At 40.1% G+C, this 23,069-nt stretch overlaps 1 protein-coding gene across 3 annotated transcripts in view; it reads right to left on the reverse strand.

Moving 5' to 3' along the window:
- Positions 1 to 16,071: 16,071 nt before the first annotated feature.
- Positions 16,072 to 23,069, reverse strand: part of ccdc85cb (coiled-coil domain containing 85C, b) — a 56,945-nt gene continuing 49,947 nt past the window's right edge. For all 3 annotated transcript variants that reach the window (XM_084081925.1, XM_084081924.1, XM_084081923.1), the window contains 3 exons: positions 20,967 to 21,059; positions 20,065 to 20,163; positions 16,072 to 17,855 (listed from right to left, as the gene is read on the reverse strand). In XM_084081925.1, the coding sequence (XP_083938051.1) occupies positions 17,766 to 17,855; positions 20,065 to 20,163; positions 20,967 to 21,059 (282 nt within the window). In that variant the 3' untranslated portion in view covers positions 16,072 to 17,765. The remainder of the gene's footprint in view (positions 17,856 to 20,064; positions 20,164 to 20,966; positions 21,060 to 23,069) is intronic.

Below are 23,069 nucleotides of genomic sequence, written 5' to 3' on the forward strand. Positions count from 1 at the left end.
CTTTGAATCGAGTCATCTGTGTGTGCGAAAGATTGGACATATTTAGATTTGTCAGTTTTTTTTAGGTGCCCTCCTACTTCTGCCTACCATAGACGCCCCATTTCTGTTGCATATACACCAGGGATACTCAAATAGCTGAACCTGTGGGCCACATTAGCAAAATGGCAAGGGGCCAGTTGGTCAAATGACAACATTAAAGGGGAAGTTCACCCCCCCCCCCCAAAAAAAAAATCTTTCAATTAGTCACCCCATGGATCACGTTAATTTGTTCATTTGAGTAAAAATCTCAAGGATGCATGTCCACAGTAAGGTGGATTTTTTAAATTGTGAATCAAGTGTATAGGTTAAAGTATGAAGGAACTGCAAGGTGCCAAAGTTTTCAGATTTAAGTTTTAAAAGTTAAATATCTCAAAAACTACAGACAGTGGTGAACAACAATTGTTAGAGTAATTTGATGAATAATGCAAATGCAAATGGCCAATCAAAATCCTTCTGTATTGTCAGGGCATCTGTATAGGCTACCACCATGTGTTTACAGAAGGTCATCATTCATCCTGCTCACATCATTAGTTATCATTCTTGGTAACTCGTCATTAGATGTGCCAATTCATTGTTATGAGTCCTAACACAGCTTTCAAATATCACTTAATATGTGACACAGATGAGTTTGATTGCTTGCATGCAATAGCTACTTCTGTTGATGCACATTTCTCATCATTTCATTTTGCTTGACTCCATTATTCTTACAGATCGTTTTAGTAGGAACAAGTCAATAGGCTACAGCTGAAGAAATATTGTGTTAGGTTATTACAAAATATACACCTTATGTATCTCTCAAGCACACTGCACACATACTATAGGCTGTAGGCTAATAGCAAACACAAATAGGTCTAAATTAATGAAATAATTGTACATGATAAATAAAAACGAAATAATGTTCCTACATTTCAGTGCAATGAAAACCCTATCTAATTCAAAGTATTTTATAAATTGCCATCATTTTGGTCTGCTGCCACGGATAGGAGCTCGGTTATTATTCCATCAAGAAATAAAAATATATAATAAACAAAGCATGCACACCCAGATCCAAGCGATCAAATGCACAGCAACATCCTATGGTTGAACCACAATGAAATTAAAATATGCAGTCAGCATGTGGTGAATATTCTGTGTTGCTCAGTGCGCAACCATCTTTCCCATGAACAGCTTTGTCTAGTCCAAAGCCCATTATAGTGTCAAAGACAGTCCAAAGTACTACTACATCTTCAAATATCTCCCCTGTTCAAGGGAGAGGCTATATAATAGTGGTTTGGCCTTAGGTGTCCCTTACCATGCGGGAGACTGGGGTTCCAATCCAGTCCGGTACATTCAGAAATTTCCTAAAAGAGCCGATCTACAATCTGCACTGTATGACATAATTCACATACTCCATTCATTATAACACAGAGATGTTATTAATAGCAGTTGATTGGTAGTACTTTGTAGAGTAAAACATTTTTTTCACCATTGTGTCACTACCGAAACGAAAGTTTGTCACTACCGAAACGAAAGTTAAATCCGAAAAAAGCACTAAGTGTGGAGGCCAAAATCGTCCCCCCAAAAACCTGTTAGGAGTACGTTTCAGGCAATTTAGAGTTGATTGGTAGTACTTTGTAGTGACTTTTTTTGGTCCCTGACATTCATCTAGCTCTGGACTTAGTACATTTATTTTTTCACCATTGTGTGGAGGGAAGTGTGGAGGCCAAAATCGTCTCCCCAAAAACCTGTTAGGAGCACGTTTCAGGCAATTTAGAGTTGATTGGTAGTACTTTGTAGAGTAAAACATTTTTTTCACCATTGTGTCACTACCGAAGCGAAAGTTTGTCACTACCGAAACAAAAGTTAAATCCGAAAAAAGCACCAAGTGTGGAGGCCAAAATCGTCCCCCCAAAAACCTGTTAGGAGTACGTTTCAGGAAATTTAGAGTTGATTGGTAGTACTTTGTAGAGTACTTTTTTTTTTCACCATTATGTCACTACCGAAACGAAAGTTTGTCACTACCGAAACGAAAGTTAAATCCGAAAAAAGCACTAAGTGTGGAGGCCAAAATCGTCCCCCCAAAAACCTGTTAGGAGTACGTTTCAGGCAATTTAGAGTTGATTGGTAGTACTTTGTAGTGACTTTTTTTGGTCCCTGACATTCATCTAGCTCTGGACTTAGTACATTTATTTTTTCACCATTGTGTGGAGGGAAGTGTGGAGGCCAAAATCGTCCCCCCAAAACCTGTTAGGAGTACGTTTCAGGCAATTTAGAGTTGATTGGTAGTACTTTGTAGAGTACATTTTTTTTTTACCATTGTGTCACTACCGAAACGAAAGTTTGTCACTACCGAAACGAAAGTTAAATCCGAAAAAAGCACTAAGTGTGGAGGCTAAAAACGTCCCCCCAAAAACCTGTTAGGAGTACGTTTCAGGCAATTTAGAGTTGATTGGTAGTACTTTGTAGAGTAAAAACATTTTTTCACCATTATGTCACTACCGAAACGAAAGTTTGTCACTACCGAAACGAAAGTTAAATCCGAAAAAAGCACCAAGTGTGGAGGCCAAAATCGTCCCCCAAAAAACCTGTTAGGAGTACGTTTCAGACAATTTAGAGTTGATTGGTTGTACTTTGTAGAGTACTTTTTTTTTTCACCATTGTGTCACTACCGAAACGAAAGTTTGTCACTACCGGAACGAAAGTTAAATCCGAAAAAAGCACTAGGTGTGGAGGCCAAAATCGTCCCCCCAAAAACCTGTTAGGAGTACGTTTCAGGCAATTTAGAGTTGATTGGTAGTACTTTGTAGAGTACTTTTTTTTTTCACCATTGTGTCACTACCGAAACGAAAGTTTGTCACTACCAAAACGAAAGTTAAATCCGAAAAAAGCACTAAGTGTGGAGGCCAAAATTGTCCCCCCAAAAACCTGTTAGGAGTACGTTTCAGGCAATTTAGAGTTGATTGGTAGTACTTTGTAGAGTACTTTTTTTTTTCACCATTGTGTCACTACCGAAACGAAAGTTTGTCACTACCGAAACGAAAGTTAAATCCGAAAAAAGCACCAAGTGTGGAGGCCAAAATCGTCCCCCAAAAAACCTGTTAGGAGTACGTTTCAGACAATTTAGAGTTGATTGGTTGTACTTTGTAGAGTACTTTTTTTTTTCACCATTGTGTCACTACCGAAACGAAAGTTTGTCACTACCGGAACGAAAGTTAAATCCGAAAAAAGCACTAGGTGTGGAGGCCAAAATCGTCCCCCCAAAAACCTGTTAGGAGTACGTTTCAGGCAATTTAGAGTTGATTGGTAGTACTTTGTAGAGTACTTTTTTTTTTCACCATTGTGTCACTACCGAAACGAAAGTTTGTCACTACCAAAACGAAAGTTAAATCCGAAAAAAGCACTAAGTGTGGAGGCCAAAATTGTCCCCCCAAAAACCTGTTAGGAGTACGTTTCAGGCAATTTAGAGTTGATTGGTAGTACTTTGTAGAGTACTTTTTTTTTTCACCATTGTGTCACTACCGAAACGAAAGTTTGTCACTACCTGAACGAAAGTTAAATCCGAAAAAAGCACTAAGTGTGGAGGCCAAAATCGTCCCCCCAAAAACCTGTTAGGAGTATGTTTCAGGCAATGTAGAGTTGATTGGTAGTACTTTGTAGAGTACTTTTTTTTTTCACCATTGTGTCACTACCGAAACGAAAGTTTGTCACTACCGGAACGAAAGTTAAATCCGAAAAAAGCACTAGGTGTGGAGGCCAAAATCGTCCCCCCAAAAACCTGTTAGGAGTACGTTTCAGGCAATTTAGAGTTGATTGGTAGTACTTTGTAGAGTAAAAAAGAAATCACCATTGTGTCACTACCGAAACGAAAGTTTGTCACTACCGAAACGGAAGTTAAATCCGAAAAAATCACTAAGTGTGGAGGCCAAAATCGTCCCCCCAAAACCCTGTTAGGAGTACGTTTCAGGCAATTTAGAGTTGATTGGTAGTACTTTGTAGAGTACTTTTTTTTTTCACCATTGTGTCACTACCGAAACGAAAGTTTGTCACTACCGAAACGGAAGTTAAATCCGAAAAAAGCACTAAGTGTGGAGGCCAAAATTGTCCCCCCAAAAACCTGTTAGGAGTACGTTTCAGGCAATTTAGAGTTGATTGGTAGTACTTTGTAGAGTAAAAAAAAAATCACCATTGTGTCACTACCGAAACGAAAGTTTGTCACTACCGAAACGAAAGTTAAATCCGAAAAAAGCACTAAGTGTGGAGGCCAAAATTGTCCCCCCAAAAACCTGTTAGGAGTGCGTTTCAGGCAATTTAGAGTTGATTGGTAGTACTTTGTAGAGTAAAAAAAAAATCACCATTGTGTCACTACCGAAACGAATGTTTGTCACTACCAAAACGGAAGTTAAATCCGAAAAAATCACTAAGTGTGGAGGCCAAAATCGTCCCCCCAAAAACCTGTTAGGAGTACGTTTCAGGCAATTTAGAGTTGATTGGTAGTACTTTGTAGAGTACTTTTTTTTTCACCATTGTGTCACTACCGAAACGAAAGTTTGTCACTACCGAAACGAAAGTTAAATCCGAAAAAAGCACTGAGTGTGGAGGCCAAAATCGTCCCCCCAAAAACCTGTTAGGAGTACGTTTCAGGCAATTTAGAGTTGATTGGTAGTACTTTGTAGTGACGATTTTTTTGGTCCCTAACATTCATCGAGCTCTGGACCTAGTAGGCTACATTTCACCATTGTGTCACTACCGAAACGAAAGTTGGTCACTACCGAAACGAAAGTTAAATCCGAAAAAATCACTAAGTGTGGAGGCCAAAATCGTCCCCCCAAAAACCTCTTAGGAGTACGTTTCAGGCAATTTAGAGTTGATTGGTAGTACTTTGTAGTGACGATTTATTTGGTCCCTAACATTCATCGAGCTCTGGATTTAGTACATTTCACCATTGTGTCACTACCGAAACGAAAGTTGGTCACTACCGAAACGAAAGTTAAATCCGAAAAAATCACTAAGTGTGGAGGCCAAAATCGTCCCCCCAAAAACCTGTTAGGAGTACGTTTCAGGCAATTTAGAGTTGATTGGTAGTACTTTGTAGAGTAAAAAAAACAAATCACAATTGTGTCACTACCGAAACGAAAGTTTGTCACTACCGAATTGAAAGTTAAATCCGAAAAAAGCACTAAGTGTGGAGGCCAAAATTGTCCCCCCAAAAACCTGTTAGGAGTACGTTTCAGGCAATTTAGAGTTGATTGGTAATACTCTGTAGAGTAACATTTTTTTTTCACCATTGTGTCACTACCGAAACGAAAGTTTGTCACTACCGAAACGAAAGTTAAATCCGAAAAAATCATTAAGTGTGGAGGCCAAAATCATCCCCCCAAAAACCTGTTAGGAGTACGTTTCAGGCAATTTAGAGTTGATTGGTAGTACTTTGTAGTGACGATTTTTTTGGTCCCTAACATTCATCGAGCTCTGGACTTAGTACATTTCACCATTGTGTCAATACCGAAACGAAAGTTGGTCACTACCGAAACGAAAGTTAAATCCGAAAAAATCACTAAGTGTGGAGGCCAAAATCGTCCCCCCAAAAACCTGTTAGGAGTACGTTTCAGGCAATTTAGAGTTGATTGGTAGTACTTTGTAGAGTACTTTTTTTTTCACCATTGTGTCACTACCGAAACGAAAGTTTGTCACTACCGAAACGAAAGTTAAATCCGAAAAAAGCACTGAGTGTGGAGGCCAAAATCGTCCCCCCAAAAACCTGTTAGGAGTACGTTTCAGGCAATTTAGAGTTGATTGGTAGTACTTTGTAGTGACGATTTTTTTGGTCCCTAACATTCATCGAGCTCTGGACCTAGTAGGCTACATTTCACCATTGTGTCACTACCGAAACGAAAGTTGGTCACTACCGAAACGAAAGTTAAATCCGAAAAAATCACTAAGTGTGGAGGCCAAAATCGTCCCCCCAAAAACCTCTTAGGAGTACGTTTCAGGCAATTTAGAGTTGATTGGTAGTACTTTGTAGTGACGATTTATTTGGTCCCTAACATTCATCGAGCTCTGGATTTAGTACATTTCACCATTGTGTCACTACCGAAACGAAAGTTGGTCACTACCGAAACGAAAGTTAAATCCGAAAAAATCACTAAGTGTGGAGGCCAAAATCGTCCCCCCAAAAACCTGTTAGGAGTACGTTTCAGGCAATTTAGAGTTGATTGGTAGTACTTTGTAGAGTAAAAAAAACAAATCACAATTGTGTCACTACCGAAACGAAAGTTTGTCACTACCGAATTGAAAGTTAAATCCGAAAAAAGCACTAAGTGTGGAGGCCAAAATTGTCCCCCCAAAAACCTGTTAGGAGTACGTTTCAGGCAATTTAGAGTTGATTGGTAATACTCTGTAGAGTAACATTTTTTTTTCACCATTGTGTCACTACCGAAACGAAAGTTTGTCACTACCGAAACGAAAGTTAAATCCGAAAAAATCATTAAGTGTGGAGGCCAAAATCATCCCCCCAAAAACCTGTTAGGAGTACGTTTCAGGCAATTTAGAGTTGATTGGTAGTACTTTGTAGTGACGATTTTTTTGGTCCCTAACATTCATCGAGCTCTGGACTTAGTACATTTCACCATTGTGTCAATACCGAAACGAAAGTTGGTCACTACCGAAACGAAAGTTAAATCCGAAAAAATCATTAAGTGTGGAGGCCAAAATCGTCCCCCCAAAAACCTGTTAGGAGTACGTTTCAGGCAATTTAGAGTTGATTGGTAGTACTTTGTAGTGACGATTTTTTTGGTCCCTAACATTCATCAAGCTCTGGACTTAGTACATTTCACCATTGTGTCACTACCGAAACGGAAAAAAAATGACTAAGTCCAGAGCTCGATGAATGTTAGGGACCAAAAAAAAAGTCACTACCAATCAACTTTAAATTGCCTGAAACATACTCCTAACAGGTTTTTGGGGGAACAATTTTTTTTTCGTTTCGGTAGTGACACCATTGTGTCACTACGGAAACGGAAAAAAAATTACTAAGTCCAGAGCTCGATGAATGTTAGGGACCAAAAAAAAAGTCACTACCAATCAACTTTAAATTGCCTGAAACGTACTCCTAACAGGTTTTTGGGGGAACAATTTTGGCCTCCACACTTAGTGACTTTTTCGGATTTAACTTCGTTTCGGTAGTGACACAATGGTGTCACTACCGAAACGAAAAAAAAAAAAACAAGTCCAGAGCTCGATGAATGTTAGGGACCAAAAAAAAAGTCACTACAAAGTACTACCAATCAACTTTAAATTGCCTGAAACGTACTCCTAACAGGTTTTTGGGGGAACATTTTTTTTTCTCGTTTCGGTAGTGACACCATTGTGTCACTACCGAAACGGAAAAAAAATGACCAAGTCCAGAGCTCGATGAATGTTAGGGACCAAAAAAAAAGTCACTACCAATCAACTTTAAATTGCCTGAAACGTACTCCTAACAGGTTTTTGGGGGAACAATTTTTTTTTCGTTTCGGTAGTGACACCATTGTGTCACTACCGAAACGGAAAAAAAATGACTAAGTCCAGAGCTCGATGAATGTTAGGGACCAAAAAAAAAGTCACTACCAATCAACTTTGAATTGCCTGAAACGTACTCCTAACAGGTTTTTGGGGGAACAATTTTTTTTTTGTTTCGCTAGTGTCACTACCGAAACGGAAAAAAAATTACTAAGTCCAGAGCTCGATGAATGTTAGGGACCCAAAAAAAAGTCACTACCAATCAACTTTAAATTGCCTGAAACGTACTCCTAACAGGTTTTTGGGGGAACAATTTTGGCCTCCACACTTAGTGACTTTTTCGGATTTAACTTCGTTTCGGTAGTGACACAATGGTGTCACTACCGAAACGAAAAAAAAAAAAAACAAGTCCAGAGCTCGATGAATGTTAGGGACCAAAAAAAAAGTCACTACAAAGTACTACCAATCAACTTTAAATTGCCTGAAACGTACTCCTAACAGGTTTTTGGGGGAACAATTTTTTTTTCGTTTCGGTAGTGACACCATTGTGTCACTACCGAAACGGAAAAAAAATTACGTCCAGAGCTCGATGAATGTTAGGGACCAAAAAAAAAGTCACTACCAATCAACTTTAAATTGCCTGAAACGTACTCCTAACAGGTTTTTGGGGGAACAATTTTTTTTTCGTTTCGGTAGTGTCACTACCGAAACGGAAAAAAAATTACTAAGTCCAGAGCTCGATGAATGTTAGGGACCAAAAAAAAAGTCTCTACCAATCAACTTTAAATTGCCTGAAACGTACTCCTAACAGGTTTTTGGGGGAACAATTTTTTTTTCGTTTCGGTAGTGCCACTACCGAATCGGAAAAAAAATGACTAAGTCCAGAGCTCGATGAATGTTAGGGACCAAAAAAAAAGTCACTACCAATCAACATTACATTACATTACATTACATTACATTACATTACAGTCATTTAGCAGACGCTTTTATCCAAAGCGACTTACAGTAAGTGCAATCAACAAAGGTAGGGAACGAAAGCTACTAATCACCAGAGGTTATAAGTGCATTTTCTGCAATAACAAGCAACCAAGAGCATACCTAGCGCTAAGGTAAAAGTGCAATATATCAGCTACCTATTTCCTTAAACAGATGAGACAAAATAGCTAAGTCAAAGGAGCAGGAGCTAAAAACAAATAATTGTATTGACTAAACAAGATCCAATAAACAATTCAACAATAAAACAAGCATTCGTACAACTAGTTAACAACAAGTAGGCCAGGCAAAGAGGAAGGGTAGTGTTTCCAACTTTAAATTGCCTGAAACGTACTCCTAACAGGTTTTTGGGGGAACATTATTTTTTCCGTTTCGGTAGTGACACCATTGTGTCACTACCGAAACGGAAAAAAAATTACTAAGTCCAGAGCTCGATGAATGTTAGGGACCAAAAAAAAAGTCACTACCAATCAACTTTAAATTGCCTGAAACGTACTCCTAACAGGTTTTTGGGGGAACATTATTTTTTCCGTTTCGGTAGTGACACCATTGTGTCACTACCGAAACGGAAAAAAAAATACTAAGTCCAGAGCTCGATGAATGTTAGGGACCAAAAAAAAAGTCACTACCAATCAACTTTAAATTGCCTGAAACGTACTCCTAACAGGTTTTTGGGGGAACAATTTTTTTTCCCGTTTCGGTAGTGACACCATTGTGTCACTACCGAAACGGAAAAAAAATGACTAAGTCCAGAGCTCGATGAATGTTAGGGACCAAAAAAAAAGTCACTACAATGTACTACCAATCAACTCTAAATTGCCTGAAACGTACTCCTAACAGGTTTTTGGGGGGACGATTTTGGCCTCCACACTTAATGATTTTTTCGGATTTAACTTTCGTTTCGGTAGTGACCAACTTTCGTTTCGGTAGTGACAAAATGGTGAAATGTACTAAGTCCAGAGCTCGATGAATGTTAGGGACCAAAAAAATCGTCACTACAAAGTACTACCAATCAACTCTAAATTGCCTGAAATGTACTCCTAACAGGTTTTTGGGGGGACGATTCTGGCCTCCACACTTAGTGATGAATGTCAGGGACCAAAAAAGTTGCAACTTTACTAAGAATAGAGGGTTTAAGTGGTGAAGTTAATGTAGAAATACACTGTGCATCTAAATACTAAAAGGATAAGTATTTCCTTCTCATCTGAATGTTTCATGTCTCTGTGGCTCAAGAGATGTGTCACTGTTTATGAACCAAAGAGTTTAAGGTTCAAAGCTCCTAAAGAACATTTTCATTGTCCATCTCAATCCTGAAAAGGTGGTTTAAGTATTATGTTCTCAGTTGCATGGTTCATGCCACCATGGCTCAAGAGAAAACTCTGGGGTTTATAAACCGAAGGTTTAAGGTTCGAAACTCCTGGAGCACATTTTCACTGTCCATCTAACTTCTAAAAGGTGGTTTAAGTATTACGTTCTCTTTTGTATTATCCATACCTGTGTGGTGCAAGAGATAAACACAGGGTCTGAAAGCAGAAGGTTTGGGGTTCAAAGCTCCTAAAGAACATTTTCACTGGCCATCTAAATTCTAAAAGGCGGGTGAAGGCTGACGTTCCCAATTGTAACTTCCATGCCAGCGTGGCTCAAGAGATAGACACAGGGTCTGAAAGCAGAAGGTTTGGGGTTCAAGGCTCCTGAAGAACATTTTCACTGTCCATCTAAATTCTAAAAGGCGGGTTAAGGATGACGTTCCCAATTATACCTTCCATGCCAGCGTGGCTTAAAAGATAAATCAAAGGTTCACAAACTAAAGGTTCGAGGTTCAAAGCTCACTCAAAACAACTCAAAACGACTTCTAAATAAAAACTAAAAGGGTAATACAACAAAAAAACAATGGAGCTGTGGTCAATACAAACTGGTGATGAAAAAAAACACTACCAATCAACTTTAAATTGCCTGAAACTTACTCCTAACAGGTTTTTGGGGGAACAATTTTGGCCTCCACAATTAGTGATTTTTTCGGATTTAACTTTGTTTCGTTACCATGGCTCAAGAGAAAACTCTGGGGTTTATAAACCGAAGGTTTAAGGTTCGAAACTCCTGGAGCACATTTTCACTGTCCATCTAACTTCTAAAAGGTGGTTTAAGTATTACGTTCTCTTTTGTATTATCCATACCTGCGTGGTGCAAGAGATAAACACAGGGTCTGAAAGCAGAAGGTTTGGGGTTCAAAGCTCCTGAAGAACATTTTCACTGGCCATCTAAATTCTAAAAGGCGGGTGAAGGATGACGTTCCCAATTGTAACTTCCATGCCAGCGTGGCTCAAGAGATAGACACAGGGTCTGAAAGCAGAAGGTTTGGGGTTCAAGGCTCCTGAAGAACATTTTCACTGTCCATCTAAATTCTAAAAGGCGGGTTAAGGATGACGTTCCCAATTATACCTTCCATGCCAGCGTGGCTTAAAAGATAAATCAAAGGTTCACAAACTAAAGGTTCGAGGTTCAAAGCTCACTCAAAACAACTCAAAACAACTTCTAAATAAAAACTAAAAGGGTAATACAACAAAAAAACAATGGAGCTGTGGTCAATACAAACTGGTGATGAAAAAAAACACTACCAATCAACTTTAAATTGCCTGAAACTTACTCCTAACAGGTTTTTGGGGGAACAATTTTGGCCTCCACAATTAGTGATTTTTTCGGATTTAACTTCGTTTCGGTACCATGGCTCAAGAGAAAACTCTGGGGTTTATAAACCGAAGGTTTAAGGTTCGAAACTCCTGGAGCACATTTTCACTGTCCATCTAACTTCTAAAAGGTGGTTTAAGTATTACGTTCTCTTTTGTATTATCCATACCTGTGTGGTGCAAGAGATAAACACAGGGTCTGAAAGCAGAAGGTTTGGGGTTCAAAGCTCCTGAAGAACATTTTCACTGGCCATCTCAATTCTAAAAGGCGGGTGAAGGATGACGTTCCCAATTGTAACTTCCATGCCAGCGTGGCTCAAGAGATAGACACAGGGTCTGAAAGCAGAAGGTTTGGGGTTCAAGGCTCCTGAAGAACATTTTCACTGTCCATCTACATTCTAAAAGGCGGGTTAAGGATGACGTTCCCAATTATACCTTCCATGCCAGCGTGGCTTAAAAGATAAATCAAAGGGTCACAAACTAAAGGTTCGAGGTTCAAAGCTCACTCAAAACAACTCAAAACAACTTCTAAATAAAAACTAAAAGGGTAATACAACAAAAAAACAATGGAGCTGTGGTCAATACAAACTGGTGATGAAAAAAAACACTACCAATCAACTTTAAATTGCCTGAAACTTACTCCTAACAGGTTTTTGGGGGAACAATTTTGGCCTCCACAATTAATGATTTTTTCGGATTTAACTTCGTTTCGGTACCATGGCTCAAGAGAAAACTCTGGGGTTTATAAACCGAAGGTTTAAGGTTCGAAACTCCTGGAGCACATTTTCACTGTCCATCTAACTTCTAAAAGGTGGTTTAAGTATTACGTCCTCTTTTGTATTACCCATACCTGTGTGGCTCAAGAGATAAACACAGGGTCTGAAAGCAGAAGGTTTGGGGTTCAAAGCTCCTGAAGAACATTTTCACTGGCCATCTAAATTCTAAAAGGCGGGTGAAGGATGACGTTCCCAATTGTAACTTCCATGCCAGCGTGGCTCAAGAGATAGACACAGGGTCTGAAAGCAGAAGGTTTGGGGTTCAAGGCTCCTGAAGAACATTTTCACTGTCCATCTAAATTCTAAAAGGCGGGTTAAGGATGATGTTCCCAATTGTACTTTCCATGCCAGCGTGGCTCAAGAGTTAAACAAAGGGTCTGAAAGTACAAGGTTTGGGGTTCAAGGCTCCTAAAGAACATTTTCACTGTCCGTCTAAATTCTAAAAGGCGGGTTAAGGATGACCTTCCCCATTGTACTTTCCATGCCAGCGTGGCTCAAGAGATAGACACAGGGTCTGAAAGTAGAAGGTTTGGGGTTCAAGGCTCCTGAAGAACATTTTCACTGTCCATCTAAATTCTAAAAGGCGGGTTAAGGATGATGTTCCCAATTGTACTTTCCATGCCAGCGTGGCTCAAGAGTTAAACAAAGGGTCTGAAAGTACAAGGTTTGGGGTTCAAGGCTCCTAAAGAACATTTTCACTGTCCGTCTAAATTCTAAAAGGCGGGTTAAGGATGACCTTCCCCATTGTACTTTCCAAGCCAGCGTGGCTCAAGAGTTAAACACAGGGTCTGAAAGTAGAAGGTTTGGGGTTCAAGGCTCCTGAAGAACATTTTCACTGTCCATATAAATTCTAAAAGGCGGGTTAACGATGACGTTCCCAATTGTACTTTCCATGCCAGCGTGGCTCAAGAGTTAAACAAAGGGTCTGAAAGTACAAGGTTTGGGGTTCAAGGCTCCTGAAGAACATTTTCACTGTCCGTCTAAATTCTAAAAGGCGGGTTAACGATGACGTTCCCAATTGTACTTTCCATGCCAGCGTGGCTCAAGAGTTAAACACAGGGTCTGAAAGTAGAAGGTTTGGGGTTCAAGGCTCCTGAAGAACATTTTCACTGTCCATCTAAATTCTAAAAGGCGGGTTAACGATGACGTTCCCAATTGTACTTTCCATGCCAGCATGGCTCAAGAGTTAAACAAAGGGTCTGAAAGTACAAGGTTTGGGGTTCAAGGCTCCTGAAGAACATTTTCACTGTCCATCTAAATTCTAAAAGGCGGGTTAAGGATGACGTTCCCAATTGTACTTCCCATGCCAGCGTGGCTCAAGAGTTAAACACAGGGTCTGAAAGTACAAGGTTTGGGGTTCAAGGCTCATGAAGAACATTTTCAACTGTCCATCTAAATTCTAAAAGGCGGGTTAAGGATGACGTTCCCAATTGTACCTTCCATGCCAGCGTGGCTTAAAAGATAAATCAAAGGTTCACAAACTAAAGGTTCGAGGTTCAAAGCTCACTCAAAACAACTACTAAATACAAACTAAAAGGGTAATACAACAAAAAAAACAATGGAGCTGTGGTCAATACAAACTGGTGATGAAAAAAAACAATAAAAAAATGTCTCAAACAAATTCATGTGAAAAAAAACAATAGCCATAAAATCACAAAAAAATACAAAAATAAAAAACTTTAATTAATATGTAAATGTATTAAGCTCCTCCCCTTGGAGGTGGGCTCCCTCCATGCTCCTCCCTCTCCTACCGGAACTAAAAGAGGGCGTGAGGAGGGAGGCGGGCTTCATCCATGGTTCTCGCCTTAAAAAGACCGAAAATTGAGATCTTCCCTGACCAAGATTCAAACCCACGACTAACCGCTTGTGAAGCCTATGCTTTACTCTTGCACCACCAGGCCTTTCACATTAATTAGGATTTTGAGGTTATATTTAAAGTTAAAGCGAGAGGTGACAGGTCAAAAGATGAAAATCCACAGCAAACACCTCTACCCCTGACAGAATGACTGGATCTACTAGATACACCCTCTGATGATCAGGGAAAGGGTTCATTATGACACAACTGAGATTTAGGTTGTTTAAAACCATCTGTTAGAAAACGTTTACTCTGGCTGAGTCTGAACCCAGATTTACACTTTCATTGAAAGGAAACAGAGAGATGTTTTGTAATGTCATAAAAATTCATACCCTTTTTGTCATTTATAAATTCCTTAGTTTCAGATTATCAAAACTATAGCAGTTTTGGTGTTAAATCAAGTAGGCTACATTGTTCTCACTTTGGACTGGACATTAAAAAATATGTCTTACGTTTTCAACTATAGTTCCTCAAACAGTGCTGCATTATGACCATGAGTTTTGGGCCTTGAGTCTTGGGACTTAAGGCCCAAAAGAGAAATTTGATGTCTCCGCGGATCTAATTGGTTCGATTCAAGAAGTATTTGGTTCTCACGTGCATCTTCCATGTCTTGGCTCGAATGAAAAGACAGGGGTTTATAAAATGAAGGTTAGAGGTTCAAAACTCACACACGACTCAATATAAAAAGAATTCAATCAGTAAAAATGTATTAAAAAAGCTTCAAGTTGTACACTATATTTTTCAAAATTTGTTCTACATGCTTAGTTTTTCCAATCAATGCTGTGTTTAACTTTTTCAATTTAATAATAAACAAAAAGTTTGCCATTTAGCCGTACCACTATAGTGGTTGGCTTTGGCTTCAGTCAGAGGTTGGGTTGCTTGCTATCAATGCCGCGGACGACAAGTGAGCGATAAGAACAGTTTTTACTTTCAAAGTACAATACCAGCAGGTTAACTCAGACCTAATCAATCATACAGTAACATCCATCTAAAGCTAATGTTTGTTGATGAAAGACAGCACTTCAATATATCATAAACAACTGTTTATTATTTTCTCCCAATGTTTTCTTTTGCTAAAAGTGGCCTATTTCATTTTCATTATTTTCACAGACCAATATCCATCTGATATCAGCGATTCTTGTTGAAAAGAAGTGACACAGTCATTCTAGTTACTACAGGAATTGACATTTATGCTGTAGATTCTAGGATTCTGTATTCTGGTTTTCATACATATACAGGAAAACTAAATGTACTAGAGACATAAAAAAAAAACAGGTTCCAAATCAAAACACCATGCAGAGAAAATGTGGCACGTCTCAAATCAAATGCCATTTAAAGTAATCAAACATTATATCATGGCTTCAAATCAGTTCCTAGAAAAAAAGGACACTTTGACAACCCATACACAATAAAATCCTCATTGTTAATTTATCATTTTGCAACTCCAACAGTGTACAAATGTAACCAAATGGGGGTCCATTTGGTAACATTTGTACACTATCAGAGTTAAATTAACACTCAGGATAATATATACTGTGTACTTTTAGCTTTTTAGACCCACTATTTGCGGGAGTGGAGGCGCCTGGAAGGCAGCCTCACAAAAATGTTCTAATTTGGAACAACTTAAACAGGAAATGGGAGAGCTTTAAACCATCAATTAATTAGCGCCCCCCCCCCCCCCCAAACAGCCCAATTAAGCTCAATTTATACACTATTGCACATTGCCGTCGCTTGCGAACTTATCTTGTCAGCAACTGGCACCGTCATGCAACAGACTATAAATTAGGTATTAGCCCTCCCATCGCTATTTGAAACTGACAATAAATACTTTTGACTAACAGTACTTGTTCATTTTGACATCAAGGAATACACATTTAGAATGTTAGTTTATTTTTCCCAAAGACATCCAAGGGAAGACATATCTCGCACATTTTTATAAACAAACAAAAAATATTAATCTTTCATAAACATGCCCTGCTGAAACACAGCTGCTGGATCCATAACGTGGCATCATAAAAAAAAAAACGATTACACTTAAAATTGAAAAAAAGAAAAGAAAAAAAAACTCTAAAGCCCTATTTCATACTTCTGCTATTCAAATATATCAGATCTACAGATCTACAGTAGATCTGCCATTTTTGAAAAAAAATTAATGGCATGCCCAACATAGGGACACCAGGGTTAAAGTGGTTGGTAATATATATATATATATATATATATATATATATATATATATATATATATATATATAAAAAAATTATAAAAAAAAAACAGTTTAAAATCAGACCAATTTATAACAGGAATGTAATAGACAAGATGAATGAGATTTTTTTGTCCCATCGTGTATGGATGCAGCAAATGTCTTTCTGCGGTCTGCAACCGTGTTCTTCTAACTAGGATTAAAGAACTACAGTTCCATGACCACTGTTAAGTACCCACACACACACACACACAGGTTTGTGTTACTATACTTGTGAGGACATAATTTTAGGACAGCACTGAAAATAGCAGATCTATCTACAAGCTCACAACACTGTGATGTGTTGTGAGCTTGTAGATCTGCTATTTTTCGGTAGATGACATTGCCGCAAAACTAAATAAAATAGGGAAAACTCTTAACCTACAATGGAAACAAGTCCCCAGGACTTTTGTTTCATCCTTTTAGCCCAATTGTAAATCTAATTCTAAAAATCATTTTTAACGATAAAACAACCATTTCTCTTGTGAGGACCAGGAAAATGGTCCTGCCAATGTCTATTTCTCAAATTCTTGTATACTAATGGCCACATTTGGTCCTCACAAGTATAGTAATACACACACACACACACACACACACACACACACAGAGTAATCCAGTCACAGATGGGCGAAGGTAAAGCTGTAGCCCTCCCGACCTGAGAACATGATTGTCGAGCATGCACACAGCATACAGTTTTAGTTAATTTGACGATTCATAAACGAAAACACAAAAAAAATGTCCCTCTATCTCATCGAGATGGTTTAGTTTGGGATGACCATGATACATTTGTAGTTTACAAAGAGAAAGAATAATGGTATTAAATTCATTTGAAAAAAATAAAGAAAAGGAAATCAAGCAAAAGATGTTATTACAAAAAAAAAAGAAAAGAAAAACAAACATAGAAACCCTGTTCATGGTCCGGTTGTGTATGTGCTTTTCAAACTAAACATATTTTGATCACATGGCCACGCTAGAATACAAAATAGATGGAAGTAAAATCAACAATAACGTCAAAGTAGTGCTATGGTTTTATACATAATATACACAAGTTAACAGTGATCTCTAAACTGCAGTATTAACAGACTTGTCTCATGAGCAAAAGGCGCTAGGGTCACAGTGGGTTCCACTTGGTTAACACTTTTCAAATGCTAATGCTAGTTATACTCATTGACCACTAGGGGGCGAGGTGGCTGGCAGAAGGGCTAGGGTTGTCTATAGGAGGTGCTATGAAACCTTCTCTGACATCATGGCCACAGTGTTGCCTTAATATGAGAGCCCCAGTGATCTCATAAGTTATTACGGATGAGATCATGGAATAGCGCTAGCTTAAAGTAACATAGCTAGGATCTTAAGGACTACAGTATATCTGTCGTGTATTTATAGCTTATGTATGATGGGTTTCTCGGGCTGTGGAGAGATTATCATTCTGTAGCCCAAAGACCCCAAAATCAATGATGAAAGTGGCAAATCCGTGAAACTAGCTGCCAATTGTCAACACTTTTTCAGTTCAAAAGAAATGTGTATTATGTAGAGTGGTATAGATTCCTGGATCTTTATCTTGTCCAGTCTTATTATGCAGTGTGAGGGTGGAGTGCTGGGTATTGTGGGCAGTATAGAGAGCACGGCATGTTGGGTAGTGTAGGCAGTACTATGAGGTGGATTCTGGTAAATAGATCCTGCTCTCCCTCTCTCTGGTTGCCGTGTTACAGAGGCCCTTTGAACTGGTTCCCGGAGAGGTGCTGTCTTATGGATGGCTTTGATCCCGCTGCATCACCGAGCTTTCTCCACACCACCTGCGGCCAGGAGGAGAGAGAGAGTGTGAGTGAGTGAGTGAGTGAGTGAGTGAGTGAGTGAGAGAGAGAGAGAAGGGTGGTGAAATAGATGAGAGTAAGAGTAAGACCCAAATAATAGAGTTAGGCAGAAAAAAAGTCTATCTTCTCAAAGACAGAAACACGTCACTTTTGTTTTACTTTGAACTAAAAAAGAGCTCTGGGGTCCCTGGTGGCTCAGCCAGTTAAGGCACTGACCATGTGCTCCTTGTGAATCGCAAGGACCAAAAGTTTGAATCAGATTCCCATCGTGACTCGCATATCTCCCCTCTCTCTGCCCTAGGTTTCCCGTCTCTCTACACTGTCCTATCTAAATAAAGTGGAACAAATGGCTATAAAAAGAAAAGAACTCTGTCCTCTGGCCTCCGTGCACGAAGGTCTCTGTGAAAAGAAGTGGGGCCCCGGGGGAGACCCCAGTGATATTACAGAGGTGCCATTGTGGCGTACTCCAGAGATTCCAGGCCTGTTGCATACCTCCTGATAGCCCATCTCTCCCTCTCTCTTTCTCTCTCTCTCCCTCACTCTAATCAGTAAACCTTTTATCCAAGGACCGGCCCCTTTCAGCACCACAGAGATGACAGAGGGACAGAGGAGGGGAGTGGGTGGGTGGATGGAGGGGAAAAAAGAATGGAGGAAGGGGTTGTATAGAGGGGGGGGGAGGAGGGTGCTCTTTTCCCTGCCTCTTCAGTGTAATTGCTCTGACAGCTCAACTACTAGCCTCTCGTTAGGGCCTCCAATTACAGCTCCCTCAGCGGCACAAGTGGTGCGGGTGTGTGGGGGCTCACAGACCACTGCTACTAACCACAAGTGTTGTTCCTTGCCTGCCACCAAAACGTGGCTTCCTTATTAACGATGGTGACCTCAAGAAGCGGCTGTAATCTGATTTGAACGAAAGGACAGATCGACCCGCAGGCAGACTTGCAGAGGTGAATATGATGAGGACACTTAGTAAAAAGTACTCAAATTCTTTACTTAAGTAAAAGTACCAATACTGCAATATGAAAATACTCTGTTAGAAGTAAAAGTCCAGAAATAAAAATGTACTTGCTTGTAGATCGGCTATTTTCAAATAGCCTAGGTATAAAATAGGGCTGACGTGGTTAATGTATTTTTCATAATGTAATAATTTATATCTGAAAAGTAACTAGTAACTAATGTTTTCAAATAATTGTAGTGGAGTAAAAGTACAATATTTGCCTCTGAGATGTAGTGGCGTAGAAGTAAAAGTATTGGAAATTGGAAATACTCAAGTAAAGTACAAATACCTCAAAATTGTATTTAAGTACAGTACTTAAGTAAATGTACTTAGTTACTTTCCAATACTGACACTTAGTAGCCTTCTACATGAAACAACACATTCCTGACACAAGACAGTAGGTCTTCAAACAGTTATGCCGTTTACCTGAACCCATAATTGTTCAGGACACCTGACCATATTCTCTAGGTTGATTATTTACTTAGCGATTATTCTATCGATGACCTTATCGATTAATCAGACAATTGAGAAGATAGTTTTTTTCAATAATTACAACGTAGTTGTACGTGTTGTAGTGATGCGCGGGTTGACCCGTAACCCGCGGGACCCGCGGGACCCGCGGGTCAACCCGCGGCGCGGGTGAGTCGAGTCAGAATTTCGGAGAAAATTGTGCGGGCTGCGGGTGAGCGGGTCACGCGCTCTCACACGCAAAAAAAATAAAAATAATAACATGCTCTTGTTTTGTCTTTATTCCTAATAAGAATAAGAATACTAACAATAAAACAGTTTGAATACACTTGGGGATTATTTTCTAACCATGATTTTACAGAATTCAAAAAAAATCGCGGGTCGCGGGGCGGGTTGAGCCGTAGATTTATATATGGGTTCGCGGGGCGGGTTGAGGCGGGTTGGGTTCCGTCGCGGGGCGGGGCGGGGCGGGTCATGAAAAAACCTGACCCGCGCATCACTAACGTGTTGTTTTATACTTTGTTGCACTTTCCAGTGACAGGTGTCATTGCTTTACACCTACAGTACAACAAATGGCTTTTCAAACGTTTCTTTATCTATTGGCAACTATGTCAAAGACATGCTATGAAAGTATCTGAAGAAAAGAACAAGCCAAAGACAAAGAGAACAGCTTAGGAAACCTTAGAATACGAAAGAATAAAACGAGGGGAAGCTGAGGTCTGTGCTTACGTTGCACATCTCTCGGACGATGGCTTTCTCCTTCTCACTGAGATCCTCCTCATAGTCCTCAGGAACCTGCTTGTCCATCTTCTCGTGGACTTCCAGCACCTGACCATGGAGAGACACAAACAAGGATTAGGACCATGTAGTCAATCATGTGCTCATTTTGACACATTCATATCTTTACAGAAAGTAAATCATGTGCAAAAACTCAAAAGTGTTTAGAAAATATACACAATTGTGGACCAAGAAATACATTTTGACAAGTAAAAATATTTTGAGACATGTTTTGGTGTCTAAAATAACTTTTTGAACATTTTGAGAAATATAAAACATACAGTATTTATGTCACTGCATGTGAGCCACGTGAAGGCTACATCAGAGGAAATTATAATGATGTGCAAACAAGAGTCTGTTCTCAACCCAACACATTATTAATGTAAGTTTAAGGTTCAGGTACGGGTATGTGACAAAACCGCACTGTACCGGGTAGACATTAAGGGCTTATATGGTGTGGCAAATGGCATAACCAGTGGACAACAGCAGGTGACCATAGTTATCCATGACAACTTTAGTCCTGTAGTTAGCAACTGGTAATGATCAGTGGTGGACATTGGGTTGCATCGCAATGTACTGTGAGCTTGTAGATCAGCTATTTACTAAAAGGTTTGAAAAGGTTTTGTACTTTTACTCTGGTATTGTGTGTACATGTGTACAAGCCAATACTTTTACTCAAGAACATTTTCGAATACAGGACTTAACAGAGTTCTTTTCTTTGCGTGGTATTGCTATCATTACTTGGTAAAATATCTGAGTACTTCTTCCACCACTGGTAATTATAGATTTTAGTGTGGTGAGGGCAACGGCGCCCATCATTCTCCTGCTCTCAAATGTCATTCCCACGATCATACCTTCATGGCGTGCACCACTGCCTCAGGCTTCTGGACACAGGACAGGTAACCTGTGGCAGGAGAGGACTCACTGGTGGGCAGCCGTCCTGTGCCCTGAGGAGAGAGAGAGAGAGAGAGAGAGAGTTTGTCAGCACCAGGAGTTGTAATGAGGTGTTGTTGTTTTAGTTATAGGCATGGGTAGTTGGGTACAGTGTTCATGAGAAAGTATGTAGTAGTGATAGCAGAGATTGTGGGGATAAGGTCACTATATGAACATTGCTGCAAAGCCGTACACACACACACACACACACACACACACACACACACATCTCTTTATACTAGTTCTTCCATAAAGGGAAAATGCCCTCTTATTCATCCTAACTCAATCGTCGATTGCTCCTCATGTTTACACCCGCAACCCACGGATGTAATCGCCCCCGTTTGTTTGTTTGTCTGTCTGTCACAGCGATAACTTATAAATCTTTTATCTAGATTAAAACTTGGCAGATGTGTCAGGAGTAGGTCAGGACCTGTACCATTCATTTTCTGTTTTTCCCCAAATCTGCCAAAGGTCCCACAGCACGCGGTCAAAGGTTATGCCCATGCTTACACAAGGGCCATTCGTTAGAAGTACACTCAACAGAGCATGTGGCACAGGTATAGCATCTCTACGAGTTCTTTTCTAGTTTGTTTCATGTTATTACCCGACCCTTATCAAGTGCCACCTGCGCTGTGTGATTTAACCTGTCGTGATGGAAGCAGTGAGCCCATCAATGGACCCCCCCGAGAGGGGGTGGGGGGGGGTGGCTCATCTCAACACCCCTTCCCTGGTGAGTTCCAGACAGTGGCTCTCTGTTGGAGGTACACAGAGAACTTGGGGTGGGGGCACACACAATGGCTCCATTCAGGGTGACCTGGCATCCAGACTGTGCATTAGACACAGTTTCATGGCTCTGTTAGCCTGCCTGCAATTCTCTCTGCTCACTAGCCATGCATTTGTCCGCCTCCTGCAGACCCACACAGGTCCCTGTTTCAGGGCCGCTATTCTGGACCCATCCGGTCCAATAACACTGTGGAAAAGAACTCATGACTCAATACTCAAGTAATGCAAACATGTGCTGGACCTGAAACATGCTTTGCTAACTTACTATTCACCCAAACGCCACACATTGGGCCATATAGTATATTGTGGTAACCCACAAGATATCTATGATTGATTATAGCCTGTCTACACCTTGTCCAGTCACTATTTCCTTTTATTATCAGTGAACAGCTGTTACCCTTTCCAAACCATAGTAAAAATAGAGTTAACATACAGTACGGGTCATTCAAGTTCTGCAGGAAGGAATTGAGGGGGGAGGGGGGGGGGTGTGTGCAGTGTCCACCCAACCGTGCTGATGTAGACATCCTGGAAGAGTACATGTTAGAGAAAATTAAAGGGTCATAACCGACAATTTACCTGATCACCAAGCCCTTTGTTAAATATGACACACACTGCATGTGTGTGCACATTACAGCAGTGAGGCAAAGTCTCCAACAGCTGTGTGAGTTACTGAACTTGGAGTAAAAGTATGTAAATCGTTGCTGGTCCGTCTGATGATTTGAAACTGTGCAAACAGTCCCACGAGCAACAGAGGACAGGATTTCCAGTTATATTCCTGGCTTGGCCTGTGCAGCACAGAAAAATAATTTGGACGGCTCTAGGCTATGTTGACTATGTATGAACTACAATGTTGGGTATGGTGTCCCTGAATAAAATGGACCCAGATTTAGGCCTTCCAGGAGGGAAAGGAAAAAACCCTGCTTTTCATAATCAATGGTTTGTCGTTTTAGCACACAATGAACAGAATAGTTGAGTGTTTATGAGCATCAAGCAGGCGGCTCTGTACGTTTGTTGTTTTCATTCTTCTTTTGACCTTCTCTTGCGCACACGCACGCACGCATACACACCTTTTCATCCCTCTTTCTGTCCTCTCCATCTCTCGCTCTCTCTCCCTCTCTCTCTCACACTGTTCCAACCAGGGCCATCTCTCATGCATGGATGAACTCAGGCCACATCAGAAAGCAACCAATCAATCATCACACAGCCCATAATGAACAGGTTTCCATGGGGACAGCAAATGG

This window comes from Gymnoscopelus microlampas (genome assembly GCF_963454915.1).
Source record: "Gymnoscopelus microlampas genome assembly, chromosome: 16".
NCBI classification, from domain to species: domain Eukaryota; kingdom Metazoa; phylum Chordata; class Actinopteri; order Myctophiformes; family Myctophidae; genus Gymnoscopelus; species Gymnoscopelus microlampas.